The sequence below is a fragment of the Garra rufa genome, chromosome 17, assembly GCF_049309525.1.
Source record: "Garra rufa chromosome 17, GarRuf1.0, whole genome shotgun sequence".
In the NCBI taxonomy this organism is placed as follows: domain Eukaryota; kingdom Metazoa; phylum Chordata; class Actinopteri; order Cypriniformes; family Cyprinidae; genus Garra; species Garra rufa.
In genome coordinates this window covers 25,256,893-25,277,350 of record NC_133377.1, presented here as the reverse complement: position 1 = coordinate 25,277,350, position 20,458 = coordinate 25,256,893, and the positions used below count along the sequence as shown (strand labels likewise).

The 20,458-nt window shown below is 37.4% G+C and overlaps 1 protein-coding gene and 1 non-coding gene across 4 annotated transcripts in view; both read right to left on the bottom strand.

Moving 5' to 3' along the window:
- pum1 (pumilio RNA-binding family member 1) overlaps positions 1–20,458 on the bottom strand; it is a 29,278-nt gene that overhangs the window by 1,757 nt on the left and 7,063 nt on the right. The window contains exons 2-21 of one of the 3 annotated variants that reach the window (XM_073821548.1): positions 12,375–12,688; positions 12,226–12,294; positions 12,035–12,140; positions 10,915–11,102; positions 10,522–10,691; positions 9,318–9,564; positions 8,898–9,006; positions 8,706–8,807; positions 7,239–7,381; positions 7,006–7,144; positions 6,336–6,464; positions 5,524–5,814; positions 4,478–4,714; positions 4,118–4,385; positions 3,905–4,034; positions 3,481–3,615; positions 3,254–3,391; positions 1,823–1,948; positions 1,610–1,731; positions 1,332–1,524 (exon numbers count right to left, since the gene is read on the bottom strand). In XM_073821548.1, coding sequence (XP_073677649.1) covers positions 1,332–1,524; positions 1,610–1,731; positions 1,823–1,948; positions 3,254–3,391; positions 3,481–3,615; positions 3,905–4,034; positions 4,118–4,385; positions 4,478–4,714; positions 5,524–5,814; positions 6,336–6,464; positions 7,006–7,144; positions 7,239–7,381; positions 8,706–8,807; positions 8,898–9,006; positions 9,318–9,564; positions 10,522–10,691; positions 10,915–11,102; positions 12,035–12,140; positions 12,226–12,294; positions 12,375–12,677 — 3,345 coding nt within the window. In that variant the 5' untranslated portion in view covers positions 12,678–12,688. The remainder of the gene's footprint in view (positions 1–1,331; positions 1,525–1,609; positions 1,732–1,822; positions 1,949–3,253; positions 3,392–3,480; positions 3,616–3,904; positions 4,035–4,117; positions 4,386–4,477; positions 4,715–5,523; positions 5,815–6,335; positions 6,465–7,005; positions 7,145–7,238; positions 7,382–8,705; positions 8,808–8,897; positions 9,007–9,317; positions 9,565–10,521; positions 10,692–10,914; positions 11,103–12,034; positions 12,141–12,225; positions 12,295–12,374; positions 12,689–20,458) is intronic. The other 2 variants (XM_073821549.1, XM_073821550.1) reach the window with 2 other exon arrangements.
- On the bottom strand, positions 2,073–2,209 carry LOC141290385 (small nucleolar RNA SNORA5). The gene has a single exon (XR_012340128.1). It is a non-coding gene; the product is annotated as a small nucleolar RNA SNORA5 (small nucleolar RNA).

The window sequence follows — 20,458 nt, the reverse complement described above, 5'->3', positions numbered from 1 at the left end:
GAGCCGCAGCGCACCTGGTATAAACACTCTTTATCATTGACTAGAGTGCTAGTGATCAGCTCCAGAGACTTGTGCAGTGTAAATAAGGTGTTATCCAAGCTTTAATGGCAAGGAAAGCCCCTTATTCAAGCATTGAGTAATCAATGTTTGTGTAAGTGGCCACATATGAGGTTTTTTATGAAGCTATAGTACATTAAAGAATGATCATGTGACTTATGTACTTAAGGTGAACTGTAAATGCGAAAAAGCCGGTTGCATTGCAGTTTTTGCTAAATTATCCTTTTTGTACTGCCTAAAAATGCGAGCATAAAATTTGCGATATATAGTTTTTGCAAAATTGCCGCGTTTCTATTAGCAAATTAGGTTCTACAGTGGGACCATTTTGCGAATGAAAACTACTGCGCGCAAACTATGAAAATACATTTATGAGCACTAGTGCGACTGACCCAATCAGCATATTGAGGGGAGCCTCAAAGGTTTCTACTTGTTTTTCAGCATTGAGTAATGCATCACAGACATACCTGTTGATTTCTTGAACACAATGTTAATTAGAATCCAGTCACTGCTAGTTTCAAAGTCACAGCTAAGCTGTTGTGCATCTCCATTCATTTTTGTAAACGAATCTAGTGAGTCAATGATTCGATTACCCATTCATCAAATTAAATCAAGTCACTTGCTTTATTCCTGAATGAATCAGCCGTTTAAATTAATCAATGTTTCAGTGATAAAATCAGTGACTTGCTGCCACCTACTGGCAGTTTGTTTCATTTTTAAAGCATATTTTCCGTTATTTAAATCCTGTAATATTTCTATATTTAAAATGTTACATTTAAAACATTAATCTCAACATACATTTATGAATTTAATTGCACCTTTGAGCCTCAATAAATGTCTGAAAATACACCTACAAGGCACTTCTGTGTTCTTCTGTGCGACCTTTGTAGTACAAATTAAATTTAGTTAATACTGATTTTATTTGCTTGGTAACTTTTTCTTATTCTCGTTTTAATTAGAAATTTTAAAAAGCTTATAAATATATATTTTTAAACTGACATAAAAGATGACAATTCCCAAAAAATCCATTCCATTCCAAAAAGAAAAATTCCATTCAAAAGGTAAAAACTAAATCTTGTAATGGGAAGGCAAATTTTTGATCAGTTTTTTTTTTTTTTAATTGTTGATTAGAAGGTGCTCCTAAATTTTTTAAGTTAGGAGCACAAGTGCTCCTAAAACGAAAAGTAAGCATAGAGCCCTGATTAGGCGTATTTTCAATTTGCGCAATTTGAAGGGTAATGGAAACGCAGCTACTGATAACGAAATAGAAGCAGCACCTTGTGCATTACAATCTTGCGTTGTGTTGGCTCAGCCACATCGATCATTTTCTGCACAACGTAGTTGGCGTACTGGTCCTTCATCATGGTGTATAAGGCACTGTGGGGCCCGTCTGCCATACTGCACACCTCATCAATCAGCAATGCCCTCTCTGCACGCAACGAATGGGTCACGCACTTCTCCACCACGTTACTAAGAAATAAAACACAAAAACATCTTAATAAGACACTTCTTCCTGTGTACCTTCATCGTGTATGTGTAAATGCTTTGTGCGCACCTGGCAAACTTATGCTGGCTGAGCCCCAAAACATTTCCACGGATTTCAGATACAATCTTGCTCTTGTCCTCTGCGCGGCCGTGCTCCAACACGTGCTGAATTACGTAATTCCCATACTGATCCTATATGGGAAAACGGAGGAAAAAGGGGTTTTGATGAAAGGAATGGATAAGATCCTGGGTCAGTACAGAAAGAGACGGCTTCATAAATTACCTGGACCAGCTGCTCGGTGTGTTGATGTATTTCCTCTAGTATCGGTAGAGTCTGCTCAGGCAGGCAGTGCTCCAGAATACGCTGGATCACCCGACAACCATATGGGTGTGTGGACAGAGCAAACACCTGCACGACACACACAGTTATTAGTTAAACATACACACAAGAGACAGGTTTTAAATACATTCCGTTTCAGAACCATGAATGGATGATGAAGCAGTTTTCTTGTAACACATACAGGTTACAAAATGCATGTTAGTAGACAAGTCTGTCCCAAGGACTCATTTTATATAAGACACCGGGCCCATTGACTACTTATTTACTGTTGCAGCCATTTTGGCCAGTGTGGTCCACTGAAGAGGAAACACTGAATTTGACAAGACTGCAGTTATACAAATATTAGACCTGCAACTTTGGCTCCACCACAATAAAGTCTTAAAGAGGACACCGCATGCAAAATTCACTTGGATTGTAAAGTGAACCAAAGAGGGGTGGGGTGAACAGTAGCTCATTATCATTTAAAAAGACATGTACCGAAATGGGTCGCTGTGAACAGAGCTGTTTGAGACTAGATAAAAAGGGTGTTGTTTTACCTGACCATTGAGAAATTTAAACCAAAGACATTTCATGAAGACCCTAAAGAATTATACCAACTTGTGGAAAAGGCGATGTGCCCTTTAAAATAAAGTCCTAACGATCACACTTTTGGACAGCATCAAGTAGGAGTGTGCGATATATATCGTCTACGATAATACTAGGTTTATTTGAAGTACATTTTTCCTTTTTTTTAATTATTTCAAGTATCACTATTGAACGTTTTGTTTTTGAACACATTCAAGTGCATTATTATCCTGCATTAAACAGTCTGTGTAAAATTGAGATGTATACAACAGTTTGAAAGCTGAATAAATAAGTTTTGTATTGATGTATAGTTTGTTAGGATATAACAATATTTGGCTGAGATGCAACTATTTAAAAAACTAGAATCAGAGGGTGCAAAAAATTTAAATATTGAGAAAATTGCCTTTAAATGGAGTTCTTAGCAATGCATCTAATCAAAAATTAAGTTTTGATACATTGACGGAAGGAAATTTACAAAATATATTTACTTAATATCCTTATGGTTTTTGGCATAAAAGAAAAATCGTTAATTTTGACCCATCCAATGTATTTTTGGCTATTGCTACAAATATACCCGTGCTATTTAAGACTGGTTTTGTGGTCTAGGGTCACATATCATTATTATATTTCTACAAATACAATACAGTTTATTAACTTTTTCCATTTGTTATACTGTGCTTCTTAAAAGTGTACTGCATTTCAAAAATCAGGCTCTCCATAAATAAATCACAAAGGTTCCCATGGTACCCACACAACTCAAACCCTTCTATTCAAACATACAGCGTTTCACACGGTTCAATAGAGACACACCTGTCCTTTGAAGGCATCAATGATGAACTGAAGAGCATGAGGCTGGACACACTCAATGCACTTCTGCACCACATGATTGCCATTTTGATCCTTCACACACTTTAACACATGTCCGTCAAGCTCCCGAACCATCTCGTTCTGCAAAAGACACTAACAAATTAGACTCAATTCATACACCTTATGTAACTTCACCACAGCAATTACAAAATGAGCAATCATAAACTTACAATGACTTGTTGGTCTGAAGGGATAAACTCTAGAGCTTTTTGAATCACTCTGCAACCATACATCTGCAGTGCCAGGGATAAAACATGGCCACGGATCCGCTCGGCCAGCGCCAACTTCTGATCGAGACTGCCAAACTAAATACATAAACACCTTTTAGCAAATGCTTGTCTTCTTAACTGACAACAGGTACACTTTATAAACATAACTGATGAACTTCAACACTAGCAGTGTTATTTTCCAGCTTTGGAACAACCTGTATTGCACAAAGTACTAAATAAATAAAAGTGACTTTACTTGCACAATGCAGTACCAAATAAATCAGGTTCAAGTCTGAACCTGCAACTTATGTCCTCGTGTTTGAAACTGTGTGGTTCATTAAACACTAAAAACGATGCATGTATCAACAAAAGAGCTTTGTATTACCTCAAAGAACTTCTGGATGACATAATTTCCAAACACATCAACCATGAGTTGGTAGGCTGCCTGGAGTATCTCATTGAAGACCAACTGACGTTCTGCAGGACTTGCTCTCTCCAGTTTCAGTTGGATAAACCTGCACAAACATTATGGACATTTTATTTATTATTCCCACTCTTATTCACATCACAGTCCTGACATGTGTGAGCTGTAACAGACCTGGAGCCATGCTGGTCCTGAGAGAACTCCATGACGTGTCCTGCGATTTCTCTCAGCTGCAGGTTGGGGTAACGGTTGTTTCGGAAATCCTCAAGCAGACGGCTGCGTCCTGATGGCATTACGTCGGACATGCCATAGCGTAGCCGTGACGATGGGAAGAGCTGGCTGCTGGGACTGAAGAGAGACGAGCCTGTGGTGGCACTCCGATACTTTGCCTCTGCTCCTGGAGCTGCAGAGATGAATCGCCCACTGCCATTGGTCAGTCCACCTGAGGGGGAGGAGCCAAGTGGGCATCAATTAGATTTGATTTAATAAAGAATTTTAATGAAAAGTTACCTGAAACATACATGTTGTACTCACCAAGGTTAAGATTGCTTGAAGATCCATGAGTTGAGAGAGAGGGTGGCGGGGTGAGAGAGTGGGAGGGTCCTTGGTTTGGAAGAGGCATGCCAACTGGGCCAGGGGAGGAGCTAAAGCTGAGGCCATTGTAGAAGCCCCCATGGCCAATAGGGGTGAGGCTACTGGGTGTGCGCTTGTACAGATCAGAGCTGCCCGTCAGAGAATCTCGACGGGATCCACTGGAACTGGAATTAGCCACTGCAAAACAAAACCATATAAAAATATTGTTTTTTTATTTCAAATAAACAACATTTGCAACCCATTTCTGTAATGTGACTCATGATTTGAAACTTCTAAGCAGCCTTGGCAACACTGCCTATGAAACAACTTTTCAGAAGAAGCAAGTTATAATATTATAATGAAAGCTTTTATATGTTACGGAATATTGATGCACTGAAATGTTTGACCAAAGTATTGTTTTTTGTTTATAATAAACGAATAAAATCGATTTAATAATCCACACTAAACGTTGTATATAAACAAATTGCGCACAAGGCAGTTCTTATATCAACCTTCATTGGAGAAGCACTAATTAAACATCAATGTTTTGGTTAATGATTTCAGCCCTTCAAAACATTTCCAGCTGAATATCTGGTGCATCACTACTAGAAATGGGCATTTAAAAAGGTGGGTGAATGGGTAATTTCTATGCAATCCACCTTATTCTTCAACACGGAAGTAAGCCAAGATGAGACTTCTAGTTCTTTATCCGCTATAGGAAAATGACGAAAAGAATAACAACGTGTTTGCACCACAAACCAGTGTGTTCATAATTAAGATAATACATTAAAATAACATAATACGACACACCAATCTGCAATATCAAGCAGCAAAACGAGCTGTTTTGGACAGCTAAAAATAGCTCGACACGGATGAGACCGGAAGCCAGACCCATAAAATTTACAAACGTCCACCCCCACTCGTACGGAAAGAAAAACGTAGGAGGCCCTCTAGCAATATTATAGTGATGTTTATTTTTAACATATCAAAACTTGAGATTACAATACCTGCTGTGCCAAAACCCCCGAGTGCTGCTCCAAGCGTGGCTCCCAGAGAAGATGATGGGTTGGCATTGAATCCAAGTGAGGTGTTTCCTGGCTGAGCAGAGCCTTGTGAAAATAGCGAAGAGCTTTGCGAGGAGGAGCTTGGGGATCCGCTCCCATAAAAAGAGCTTCCTCCCAAAGCCCCGCTCCCTTGCTGACCGGGAGCCTGCTGGGAACTCAACGCACGGAACGCACCGCTTGCTCCACCACCAAGACCGCCATTAGCCCCACCTGCTGAGGCAGCGGCAGCAGCCACTGTTTTTAAAAAGAGAAAACAATATTAAAATACAATTTGTTTTTTCTTTTTAAAGGGGTCATGAACTGAGAAAGCAAAATTTCCTTGATATTTTGACATATGAGGTCATTGTACTATAAAAACATCTGTAAGGGTCAGATTTTCAGAAAGACTGAATCTAAAAGACGATGCTGTGCCGGCTATATTGGACACAAGTTTGAGAAACTATTTTTATTACTTTTTTCACTATTACTTTGTCTGTTATTACAGATCATTTGTCAACATTCAAAACTGTTAGCCAATCATAGCTGTGAGCGTTTACTTTAGAGTCTACAATATGCCATGTCTATTAAAACAGAGCATTCTGATAAGGCAGGTTCAAAAACTATTTTCTGTCTTGTTTTTTATGTAAACATCTTGATAACATTATATGGGGACCCCAGAGAACAGTACAAAATAATAAAAAAAAAAGCAGTCCATGACCCCTTTAATGGTGGTTTGTTGACTGTGCAACCTTGATTTGCCATTTTCAAACACATACCTGCTGCTGATGGACTGATGATAACTGATGCAGGGGCCATAAGTCGAACCGGGCCACCACGAGCACCTGTATTCACCACAAGTGCACCTGTCTGGTCATAATACGCAGCTGGAGCTAACATGGGATAACCTGGAATATAACAATCACATCTTTATCAGACATTATTCTAACCATGAAAGTTTGATCTGTTAAGGGACGTTCACACAGACAGCATTGTGCTGCATAAAATGCATGTCGCTCCAAACCTGTAAGACCTTCGTTCATCTTCGGAACACAAATTAAGATATTTTTGATAAAATACGAGAGCTTTCTGACCCTCCATAGACAGCAACATAACTACCACATCCATGTCAGTCTTTGCTGTCTATGGAGGGTTAGAAAGCTCTCAGATTTCAAACATGTCTCAAATTGTGTTCCAAAATGAACGAAGGTCTTACGGGTTTGGAACATTTTCGTTTTTGGGTGAACTATCCCTTTAATATTTTTACATTTTCTTCACTGAAACCACTGAAATTTCTGGGCTTTCTATTATTAAGAGATTAACATTATTAAAATGATTAAATTCTGAGATTTACATTGCAACTTTATTATCTCCAATCCTAACTTTTATTAAAAAGGAATAGCTTCAGTGTGAACACCCCTTTAAAAAGACATATCAAGAGTCTTTTACCAGGTACACCTGCAGCCAGACCCTGCCCAAATGCCAAGGCAGAATTCACAGCTGCTGCTGCTACAAGCTGCTCTGTCTGCTGACCCTGCTGTCCTTGACTGGGAGTCAGAGGCCGTTGGTTTGCACCTGTACGCATCACCTGGGGCAAACAAAGATCAAAGATTGGTAGATGAGTTTAATTTATGTACGTTGTGAATTACCTACATCAGTGGTTTTGTTGGCTGAACTTGTACCTGCTGTTGGTTCTGCTGGGACTGTGCTGCTGACTGCTGGTTGGCCGAGTTGGAGGGGGTGGCAGCCTGCTGCTGGAATAGGTTGGCAGGATACACGCCCCATGGAGTCACACCATAGTACTGAGGGGGCATCACCGCTGGACCTGAAAGACACAAACACACACGTCATCTCTCAGATGAAGGGCCAAAGCACACTGTTTTCGGAGCAGGCTCAGGGGCTTTGATGTACACGGGATGCAGAGTCGGCAGCCATTTCCTTTGCCTTTGTACTCTGCTTTAGGAGCAAAGCAGGTGTGTGCTTGTGTGTGTGTGTGTGTGTGTGTGTGTGAGGCTTAATCAAGCAGACTGCCTCAATCCTAGAGCTAAATCTCAAGCCCCTGGAGGACACAGTCCTAACCCTCAGCCATCATGAGCAACACTTCTCATCCACTCCAGACTGACTGCTCAGCAGAGAACCCTTTAGCAACAGACCGATTCTGCCACAGAAACCCAGTCTACATTTCTGTACTATCATCATACAAGCACAAAGAAATCTGCTGCACGAAGACACTTTCAAATTTCTTCATATTGAATATGGCATAGGTATACATGTATTATGCATTTTATACTACCATTCAAAAGATTGTTTTTTTTAAAGAAATCACTTTATTCAGCAAGATTACTGATTGGTCAACTGTAAAGTGTTTTTCTTGTTGCTTTGGCTGGTTGTTTTTTATGTTGTAATAACATGTCATGTATGTCATGTCATGTCATGTCATGTTGTTTGTCTGTCTTTCTTCAGTTGAAAAGAAATTAAGGTTTTTAAGGAAACAAATCCAGAAACAAACCCATATAGTGGACGTCAATGGGTTAAAATTCTAAATTACAGTTCCAATGCAACTTTTAAAGGGATCTACATGATCTCAGCCAAGGAATAAATGTCTTATCTAGTAAAACGAATACTTGTCTTGCACTAGCTCTGCAATGCATGTCACGTCAATGTTCTTTGTCTGTGATCACTGCAGCATTTGTTACATTTTAATCGTTTAGAAATGACCAATCATTTTGCTAGATAAGGCTTTTATTCCTTGATTGGGACCATCTAGAGCCCTTTGAAGATGCAGTGAAACAATTTGGACCTTCAACCCGTTGATCCCAATTGAAGTTTACTATATGAAGAAAAATCCTGGAATGTTTTCCTTAAAAACCTTGATTTCTTTTCGACTGAAGAAAGACAGACATCTTGGATGACATGGGGGTGAGTAAATTATCTGGAAATTTTTTTTCTGGAAGTGAACTAATCCTTTAAACAAAATAATCACAAAATAAACTCCAATAGGGTGATCAGAAGCTCAAAGAGAAGCTGACTGTACACATACCTTACTTTACTGGACTGATTAACAATTTATTACATAATTATTTTATACCTATATTCTGAAACAAACTATGTGTGATTCATATTCATTTCCAATTTCAATGAGCTCTCACCTAGAGTGGCAGCAGCAGCGAGGCCAGCAGCATATGGATCAGTGCCAGGTGGAGCAGCGCTGATGATGTACGGATTCGGTACAAATGCAGCTGGGGCCAAACCTAACACACAACCAATAAGAACCAAGTTAAATAAAACACTTGACCTTTTGTCCACTAAGTCTGGACACTCATACCTACAGTCAAACTCACCAATGTGTTGTTGTTGAGCTGCGGCGAGGGCATACTGCTGCTGCTGGGCTGCGGTGAGCTGCTGAACTGCCAGAGCGCTGGGCCTTTGGAACAGCTGCAATACATGTTGCTTTTTATCATGCATTAATATATGCTAGATACTTGCATTTGTTTACATTCATAAATGTAAGACTTAAGCACATGCAAATGTGACTAATAATCACTTTTCCAGAATAACTTCTAAAGAGACTAAACGGTTTTGTGGCAGATTACTTCAAACAAAGGTTTTTCAAAGTTAGCCTTCTCATGTGTGGCCTGTGAGAGCAATTAACTCAATACAAATATTTATAAATACACACAGTCTTTCATTATTATTATTATTATCCTACTCTAATTAAAATCTTGAACATTCAAAGTGCTAGCAGCATCAGATATATTTACCTGCTGAGGGGAGTTGTAGTCAAACAGGCCGACAGTGGCAGCTGTGGAGTCAAGAGGCAGCTGGCCTCCAGTGTAATCTGCAAACTGTAAAGTCTCCATGGAAACAGATTCCATGGGGTCCAGGGTCACATTCTGGGTTTCAACATTTGAGAACTCCTCTGCTGGTTTTGGCCCTACACCTCCAGCCATTTCTGGTCCACCCAACTCCACCTCTGGACCAGTTGGAGGGCAGTTACCAGGAGTACGGCTGAGGGAGAAACAAAAGAGAGGTTCGTCTTCAATATATTTTAGAAATAATGAAAGTAGACATACACTGTCGCTCAAACGTTTGAGATCAGTACGATTTTTAATGTTTTTTAAAGAATTCTTATGTGTTCATCAAGGCTGCATTTACTTGATTAAAAATACATTACTTATAAAAATTACAAGTAATATTGTGAAATTTAACATTGTGAATTATTATTATTTTGATCAAATAAATGCATTTCAAAAGAAATGTCTTTAACATTCCAAACTTTTGAACAGCAGTGCACGTAAAGTCACACAAACTTTTAAAAGTCAATAAGATAAACCTTTTATAAGTCTCTTATACTCAAATCAAGGTATAAGATTTTTTTTTTGCAATTCATAATAAGAGTTTGATTTAAAATGTTATTTATTCCTGTGACAGAAAAGCAGAATTTTCAGCAGCCTTTACTTCAGTTTTCAATGTCACATGATCTTTTAGAAATCATGCTAACAAGCTACTTGCTATTTTTTTACAGAATATTGTGACCCTTTTTTTCAGGATCCTTTGGCAAATATAACTTTCAAGAGAGTAGCATGAAATATTTTGTAACATTTTAAAAGTACTCACTGTCACGTTTGATCAGTGTTGGGGAGTAACTAGTGTAACAGTGTTATGTAATTTAATTACAAAATTAATGTAACTAATCTGTTATAGTATCTGTTATATATATTTTTGTAACAAACTAAGATATTTTGAATAATATTAATTTGTTGATTTGCCTGTTTTTGATGGGCACAATAGCTCCTGCCATTTAAAGGCCGTTTAGTACACTACTTACATTTACAAAATTACATTTTAAATAAGTAACTAATCTGTAACCCGTTACATTTCCAAAGTAACCTTCCCAACACTGCGTCTGATAATATTTCAATTTCTTTAAAATAATAATACTGATACTTTCTGGATGGTGCATACCTAAAATCCTTAACGTCAACATCAAGTCCATTCTGATTGGGCAGTCCATTGGGGTTATCCAAAACATCCGGCTCTGTCTCCTTAAGTTCCTTCCGCTCAGGGTCAAAGGTTGTTTTGGGTTTTTGCTCCACCCTTTTCTCAGGGTCATCCGCCTCTGAATCTCTTGGACCCTAAGAGAAACAAAGATTTAAGTGGAAATAAGGACTTTGGGTGCAAATGGCTCATCCAAAGAAATCTGCCAATATTTACTCATCCTCATGTTGTTGAATGTTGTGGTATTCAAAGTTTGGAATAATCATAAGGGTAGCAAATACTGAATTTTCTTTTTTAGGTGAGCCATTTCTTAAAGTTCATAAAGAATAAGAAAATGTTTTGATGATAAAAGACACTCACAAAGGCTCCTTTGCGCAGACATGAGTCCATTTTCTCAGCAGGAGAGGAGCTAAGAACATACTCCACCATGGAGACACCTAATCCACCACTCTCAGAACGTGGCGACAGCACAGATCCGGCCTCTCCGACGCCATGGAAGCCCTGGCCTGGTCGGCGCTGCACCATGATCGGCTGGGACACTGAGTGATCTAGGAAAAAAAAAAAAGGCACGTTAGAAAGAAAAACACTAAATATTAGGGATGTAACGATATTAAATTATGAACATTTTAAAGTTAAATTCTTCTATCGAATGCACTCAGAGTTCAAAATTGAGAGATCCAACCCATGTTCTTAACAAAGAAAATTTAAGTCAGAAAAAAGTCAGTGAATTGACTTGTACCTGAACTTTAAAGGGGACTCAACCCTGTTTTATTTGTGATATACTGTCTCAGTCTAAATTACATTCTAACTGGCATTTTAGGAAGCCATACAAATTAGAATACAACAACAACAATTTACAGCACTGTAAAATAAATGAAAATGAATATTTTATAGGTATATTATTTTAGCTTTACACTAACGTAGGGAAATTACAATACTTTCCTAAATTCTATGCTTGAAAGAGACATAATTTTTTGGAACTGCATTTAAATTGCTAGCTGTCAGCAAATCATACTGCACTTAAGCTTTTATTTTGATGGAAGCAAATGTAGAGCTTTTATTTTGAAGGAAAACAGGCTTACAAAAACGCATCCTACTACAAATCTAGTGAAATGGGGTAATCATCTGCAGCGAATATAAAAGCATAACTGGTGGTCGTTGTGCTCCTAAACGCGTGCTAAACTCTCTGCCATTCTGAGTCGCGGAAAACACGAGATCACAAGCTGATAGCTGATTAAGCCATATTGTGCTTTCGGTTTTAGTTAGTTTGACAGATATTGTGCCAAAGCACAACTTTAAATACCTTATGTTAGAATAAGATGTTTAAATATATTAAAAACTACACTTATCGTTTCATATCATCATGTGACAACGATAATATAGAGTGTTTTGCTACCGCGATATTACGATATTGATAATATTGTTACATCCCTACTAAATATGTAAAATAAAACCATCGCATCTTAAATCTCACACGCACCAGAGGCTCCCCAAGCGCTGTCTCTCCACTGGTCCAGAAAGATCCCTTTTGGTCCATCTTTCCCTGAATCATCGGTTTCCCAAAACTTCTTTCCAGTAAGGAGCTGCTGCAGAGCAGAAACATCAGACTGAAATATAAATACATGTTGGGTGCAAAATAGGAATAAGGATGAGGAAGGTAACGACTCTCACCTCTCCCATGGCTCGGCCCTCCAGCGCAAGTGCCTGAAAGTCATGGTTAAGCTCATCCATCGATCGTACCTGTGTGAAAAGTTATAAAATTATTATAAGATTCAATTTTATACCAATAAAAAAGCAGTTACCTCATCACTAACTCATACCTGGTTGTCCGCATGAATGTTGTCACCAGTCGGCCAGCGGTGTTTGCAATTGTTGTAGCCAGGCTGGTCGCCATGTTGCCGTTGGAAGAAGTAATCCACCATGGCGTCATCTTGAGAGCGTCCCGCTCCCTGTGTAGGGGGAGGGGCCTGAGGAGAAGGGCCAGGTTGGGGGGTGTGGCCCGCAGCACTCAGCACCACAGGCATGCTGGGTAATGGCCTGTCAGGGGGAGGCAGTCTCAGGTGGGGGCTGAATGAATCCTGCCAGAGCACAGCTTTCCTCTTCAACACACACGCTACGCTCATTCCACCAGAGACTGTAACACAAGAACAAACAAAACACTATTAACCCCAAAGGCATCTGGGATTGCTTTGCACTTAAAGTGTATTCAGTTACTGTATTACCACACCTGTATATTTCAAAGCAAGCTGAGAACAGCTTCACTTATTTTAAAGGAATCAACCCTATATCGATGTAAACAGTAAATAACAGCAGAGTAAATCAGAGTCAGATAAACAAATATAAAATAAAATGAAAATATAGGGCAACAGAAGAGAAGAGACACACGGTCTGGGCTAGAATGAGGTCAATTCAATCCATCAGTGTGAGAGCCAGCGTTGGACTGGAAGTGCTCATTACTACATTGCGCACACTTGTTGAGGCTCAGTGGGGAAAGCAGAGGTTGTTGTTCTAGTTAATCAAGCAGAGCGGGCCTGTCAAAATGACTCATTTCATTTTCATTCAAATTTGCATCTGATATCATTGTCATAGAATGACTTTGACATACTGGGAAAGTCAAGAGTCGAAACAATTGAGGAATTTTCACCAGAACAAATTTTCCTGATGAGAAAAGGTCAGTCTGCAGCTTGATAAATATGCTCTTTGAAAAGAGAACATAAATATTTCATCACATTCACAGCATTACAAAGCGTCCAGCAGTATGGGAAAAATTTAAGCACTGTCATATCACAAAGTATAAGCGTTTTAATTTAAGGTACAAAACATTTTACTTTTGACTGCATCTAAAGTTCACTAAAAGCACTGAAGTTGCTCTACTGAATTAAAAACAAATAGAATATTTAATATTTGTACAAAACTAAGCAAAGGAATGAATCTTAGGATTATTGCCTCTACAGAAGACATCCTGCAAGTGGTCTTTATGGACAAGCCCAGTAGGAAATAGGCTCAAATTAATACAATTGAAAATAATAAAATGCATATTACTGCAGTTATCAATGATACAATGTGTAACAATTAAAAATTTAAAACCGTATCAACATGGACAACAAAACCAGTCTTAAGTAGCACAGGTCTATTTGTAGCAATAGCCAAAACACATAGCATGGGTCAAAATTATTGATTTTTCTTTTACGCCAAAAATCATTAGGGTATCAAGTAAAGATAATGTTCCATGAAGATATTTTCTACCATAAATATATCAAAACCTTTTTTTTTTTGTAATATGCATTGCTAAGGACTTAAAGATGATTTTCTCAATATTCTGATTTTTTTGTACCCTCAGATTCCATATTTGCAAATATTGTCCTCTCAAAGAATTGTCCTAATAAATCATACAGCAATGGTAAGCTTATTTATTCAGCTTTTAGATGACGTATGAAACTTAATTTAAAAAAAAAAAAAAAAAAAAATTACCTTTATGCCTGGTTTTGTGGTCCAGGGTCACATTTCTCTTGCAATTGACACACATAACCAAAAAGACAAAGAAATTTAATCATTTGCCTGTTTTTGTCAATGTGCCTTGCTGTGAAAAAAAAATCAATGCTTTTCTGAGGGCAAAAACATTATCATTCGGGCCATGTGACATGTAAAGACGAAACTAATCAGGAAAAAAAGTCCATCTAAAAGAGCAACTACCAATAAAAAAAAAATGTTTATTGTATTTTAAACCTCTACTCTGAGTCCCAAGTAGGTGAATAACCGCTGTTTATCATGGATAACAGGGTTATTTGCAAAAATTTCCTACCACAGCAACTCTTGCCAAAAGATGTGCAATAACAAGGGAAAAAAAATGTTCCTCTAGTGGCACAGTTTCACTTGTTTTCTCCTTATTTCTGCTTGCAAGGAAATTACAGTTGTCCCATTTCTCTTCATCCTGATATGCTCTTACATTTTCAGTATTTCTCCTTATTAACAAACAAAGACATTCTCTGAGGGTTAAAAGGAGCAATCATACATCATGTGGATTTAAATGTCTTAATTGCTGTTGTGTTAAGACTGGCTCCATTCAATTCATCATTTTATTCAGTGAATAAAATTACAACTAGCCTTGTTTTATGACTAATTTTAACAGTTGTTTGTTTACCTAATGAAAGAGGACAAAGAAACTATTTGGGAGAAATTAACTACAATAAGATTAAAATATTAATTGTCATGTTTAACGCTACTGCTATAATTACCCTAAAAGACTAACAAGAGCATTCCTGGTTTCACAAACACAAAAAAAGAGGCCACATCAGTTTTACTCCTGCTTTCACATCTAAAAATGATCCGATCTTTCAGAGAGATATGTAGATGCAGGCTACCACAAGCAGCAAATTAATCCCAACAATCCCCAAATCCTGAGATTGGTGTAATCTCACCCTAAAATGGTGCCAGAGGTGTTGGCAGCACTGGGGGTAAATTATGTCACAGAGATCGTTCTGGAAAGTGTATTCCATAACCACCCTTCATAACTTAACTGAGTGTCTCACTCAGCTGAAATATGCACTAGGTACTGAAGCTTTCACACAAACACACCTGGTTGGAAGCAGAGGAAGGAAGCAGAGGAACTTTGATGTAGAATGTCAAGATATTTGTATATGCACTTGTACACATATGAAAGTTACTGCAATGCTGGTATACTGAGGCAACTAGATGTTAAAGCCAACGCCTAAAAGGAGTTTAAGAACAAACCACCAACATTTGTCATGTATCCCTGACAACTGTTTAAAAGCACCATAGATTTGTCATTAGCCCCATTAGTACTAGAGGTTTTGGAAGCTGGCACACCAACTGGCTTAAAGATCATTTGCTGGGACAAAAGCCTCAATCAGTTTTAAATTTCCCAATTTAAATGGTGAGTAAAACAAGTCTGACCAGTCATCCGATTTGAAAGAATGGCTGGATTTTAAAACAACCTGGATAAAGTGCCAGTTGCCATGAAAATGCAAAACAATTTTCAGTGCCAAATTCCAGGCTACGCCATTCAGCTTCAGTTTTAAAATCACACACAAGGTTGTATAATTAAAGATTTGTATTTAAAATCAAATGAAATATTAAGAATAAACAGAATGGTGATTGACACCAGCATCACTACCACAAAAACAAATAGACCTCTTACCGTAAGATATAGGCACCGGCTATTACGATTACTACAGTTAACTCTATAATAACATAACTCCATTACAGTAAGGCCCTATGATTTCTGTGATGCGGAAAACAAGAACGGAATCACAGAATCTATTCATAATTTTATTTACTGTATAACGTGGAATATCATAAAATTTCCTTATTTTGGGATGAATAAATCGAAAGTAGTTTAGTAGACTTAAAACACTGCAATATAGGGCTGGGCGATACGGCAAAAATGTAATCTCGATAATTTTTTCCCCATATTGAACGATAACGATATATATTTCGATATAAGCTGTTGATGTTGCCAGCTTTAAAATAGTATCCCAACAATGACTAAAGCCACAAAAATGAAAGGGTTCATTAAATTACATTTAAAGTATAGCTTATTAACAAAAACAGATTACAGATTTGGCCTTAAAAATTAAAACAACTTACTAAAATAAATTTAAAAAATAAAAGTTGTGACAGAGTATGGTAAATGAGAGTAAATGTACAAAATGTAAACATAAAATTATTGTAAAAACATCATTTGTAACACAATTATTTATTTATTTATTATTATTATTAACACAATTGTTTATTTTCTCTATTATAGGTTGAGCTATTTAAATTAGAGGCAACCACTGCATTTTGAAACAATCTACAGTGTAAATAACAAAAAATTACGACACAGTTCTTTCTTAATTGTATTAAGTGCAGACAATTCAGCCATAATCTAAGTAGGCTACTCTCTAAATATTCAAATTGCAAATAGAGACGGATATTTCAAGCATGATACAGAGCTAGACATACACAACCTATCATAGCCTACATACTAATAACAGCCTAGATATGTCATGTAGCCTAATTTGCGTGCATTGGGGGGATTAAAATTGCTTTTGAATGCGCGTGCGTTTTTTGCTTTCGGTTTCAGTTTTAACAATCGCGCCAAACTCTCAGCTGAGCTAAGAGTCACTTTTCAGGTAGCCAAACCACTTATATAACGGAATTCGTGCTAGCTTTTTTGTCGACAATTTCAACATCTTTGGATAATAACTCGAAGTTAGTTTCACTTTCGTCGCTGCTTCCTCTCTCTTTTTCTTGTCGTCCTGGTGTTAAGTTTGCTTCGCAAAGTGCGGTAGGAAATGAACTTTGTACTTTGACGTGCACACGCACGCTGCACGCTGATTGGCTGTTGTCGCATATTTCTACTGTGTGATTGGCTCTTAGATTAATCCATATCGAGCAAAAAATGTCTAGAGCCTATCATCGTTATTAACATAAATTTTATCGCGATTCGATATGATATCGTTTATCGGCCCAGCCCTACTGCAATATGGACTAGTGTCTGTGAATATTAAGCCACAAAAATACTATTTAAATATGAATCCTGCATGTTCTACGTGTCTCTTTGTGAATGAATGGTTTTGTTTACTACACACATACTGAAAAGCTTGTGATGTTTGCGGTGTTTTCCGTCTCTGCCATCTCAATATGAGTCACTTTATGAGCATTTTAATGTTTCTTTTGAGAAAAACTATCTTTATATCATGTACAAACACAAACGTAGAAGTCTTCAGAGCAACCCATCAAAATAATAGTTTGGTTTTAATTTGAGGAAACTGTGACAAAAATATATTACTTAAAGTGCCCCTATTATGCCTTTTCAAATATGATATTTCATGTAGTGTGTCATGTAGCTGTATGTGAACATAAACTATAAGTTGTGACACCGACAGTGCACGATAAATGAAGTTTTTGTCTATCAAAAAAAAAAAAGTCATTCGCCTAAACGAGTCGTCAGCAATTCGAATCTTTTTCTGTTACGGCCACACGTCACGAACTAACACATTTGCATAATGTCCGCCCACGTTCTATGTCGCGAACAACTTGCCCGCCCACAAACAGTAGGCCTACCATTTTCACGTGGATTACATCATGTCAAGAAGGCATCCTGCGCTGTGAGAGTAAATTTGTTTTATATGCCCTTCCGAAAGATGAATCCACAAAGAATGAGTGGTTAACATTAATTTTTTCAACAACACCTCAGCAGTACAATTCCAATCTTGTGTTGTGTTCGCGTCATTTTACTGATGACTGCTTTTCCAATCTTGGGAGTAACGTTACAACGCGGGATTCACCAAACGCTTGGTTTTAAAAAAAATGGATCAGTGCCCAGTTTATTTGGACCGGCTTGCTCCTCTGAACTTCTGCCTGTAAGTATGATTAATAATTGATGATTGTATTTTCTAGCGATCGTTCAAAATACGTCTTTGTGTACGTTATGGTGTGTAACAACCCCGCACATGTCTTGGTAACCGGCTAACTTGCGTTTCTGTAGTTCTGTTGTTCAGCTGTGAGTGTAATGTAGTCTAAAAATTGTGATTGATGCAGCTTGACTGTCTGTCTGTCCTTATTAGTTTAAGCAATGATAAACGATGGCTTAACGCAGTGTTATGCATTATACAATGTTGAAGTTCACAACGTAGAGGTGTACCCGGTTCGCTTACAAAAGCAAATTGCAAGCACTTTCCACAGTTAACATATGACACCCACTGAGAAACGTCCTGCTCCAGTCGTGCTTGCAAAACAGTTTCTTGTCGATGTGCCACTTCAACCGTTCCATCGTCAGACTCCGGCTCGAATTGATAGGGTAAAAATCGAGGCTATCTTTTCTATGTATTGACAGGTCTCCACAGCTGTCATTCTTTCGTTTTACGCTGTAGCGGTAGACCAATCATGAAGGACTGCACCATCTGACCAATCACAGCAGTGAGAGCTCACGGAAAGGAGGGGTTTAGAGAGACTGATTCTTCGAACTGCTTCACACGAGTCGTTTACGAATCATTTAGAAACGGGGTAAAATTAAATCTAATTTTGGAGAAAACTAAAGTGTTTTTTGAACTTGCATACATGTAAACCTGTTTTAAGAGACTAATACAACAACATTAACTACCTTTAAAATGGCATAATAGGGGCACTTTAATGTAATGACAGTACTACTACAAAAATAATACAATTTAAGGAATATTTACCAGAAAACTGATTTACCAGTATTTATTTACCAAAAAAATTTAAATACAACCGTATTTTTTTTTTTTTTGAAAATCAGTTAATTAGACATGCTTTTGATATTTTTTTTTTTTACAATTTAATGAAACTATTAAAATAGAATTCAGAAAATAATGGGAAGCACTGAATTTGAGAAAAAAATAAAAAGTATTTCATAGGGCCTTAAAAACTAAAATTTAGTTGAACTTAAGTCTTTCCCCGTCAGCGTTTTTGAAAAAAAAAGGTGCCGGCCACAAGGAGAAATTTTGAATGATTCTCACAAAAATTTCACGGCCCCCATGAAATATCTGTATATGCAACACAATAAAATAAAGAACAGACCCTCTACTTAAAACAGTTTTTTTTTATTCTAGCTTCAAGCATTCTTTTTTTAATCAACAACTAAACGTAAACAAAGTAAAAAGCTGAGAAAAAAAAACGCATTTTTATCAAATACAACATCTGGATCATATTCAGTACTATCATCAAAGCAAAGACGAAATATATGGCTTCCATCAGCACTCCCAAAGCTTGCACAGTCCTTTACCACTTCCTGGATCCACATTTCATTTCACTCTGTAATATTAGGCAGTTTTCATTTATATGCAGTTAGTGTTGATGATTGCATTATTTTTCATATGCATACACTTACATATGAGATCACTCATTTCTGTGTTTTTGATCGGCACATTCTAGGGCAGTGGCTTTCAAACCGGGTTTGCGAGTCATAAAAAAAAAATGGGTCGCCAGAAGATTAAGAAAATTTATATATGTATGTAACAAAGTTCAAGAATCAGGGAAGAAGAATTCCCACAAAACCAATCGTAAAACAAAGTCCCGTTCCGAATCAAATGATTCGCCATACGCACATTGAAGTCCCGTTCTGAACCAAATGATTCGCTATCCGATTGGAGCGCTGCGAAACAGTGAATCATTTTGTGAAGCAGTGGTTTACTGATTCAGTTTCAAAAAGCTCCGTTGATACTGTGTTATCTCTATATAATTTATTTGTTGTTTTAAATAAAATCCATAATTAATAGGCCTTACAATGTTTTTATTACATTGTGATCACGTTGGACACAATTTCCGTCATATTAAAAACATTTTATGATGTGACACTCATTATCTGTTTGCCAAAAAAGACAGGTGTATAATGTGCATTGTTATCAGATTATACAAGCAGCTTGGTCAATGTCTGCCTATGGAGAGAGCAAAAAAAAAAGTTTTCAAAAGCATCCCCCCTCTGCCTTTTTTTTTTTTTTTTTTTTAAACAAATGATATAATTATATTATTTGATTAGGATTATATTATGATATATATACCTAAATTGACACAACCCATTTCGATTTAAAAAGAAAAAAATAGGGTCGCCCTCTAAAAAGTTTGAAAACCACTGTTCTAGGGTCATTCAGGAGATGCGTAATAGTGTCCCCGAGTGTATAACAGTAAAAACATGGAAACCTGGAAAATTCTGTTTGGCAAGGAAGCATTGTCTCATGAAGAACGGAAAATTCCTTTTTGGGCGGGAAAGGGTTTATAAATTGCTGTTAAATTGTGTATGTTTCATTATTTTAATTAATTAGACATGCTTTTTTGGTTAATATTTTTTACTTTAACCATTAAAACTTTGAAAACTTTAAATAAATAAAAAAAACTGACAAATTTGGGGGAGAAAATGGATTGCATAAGGTCCTACACAAAA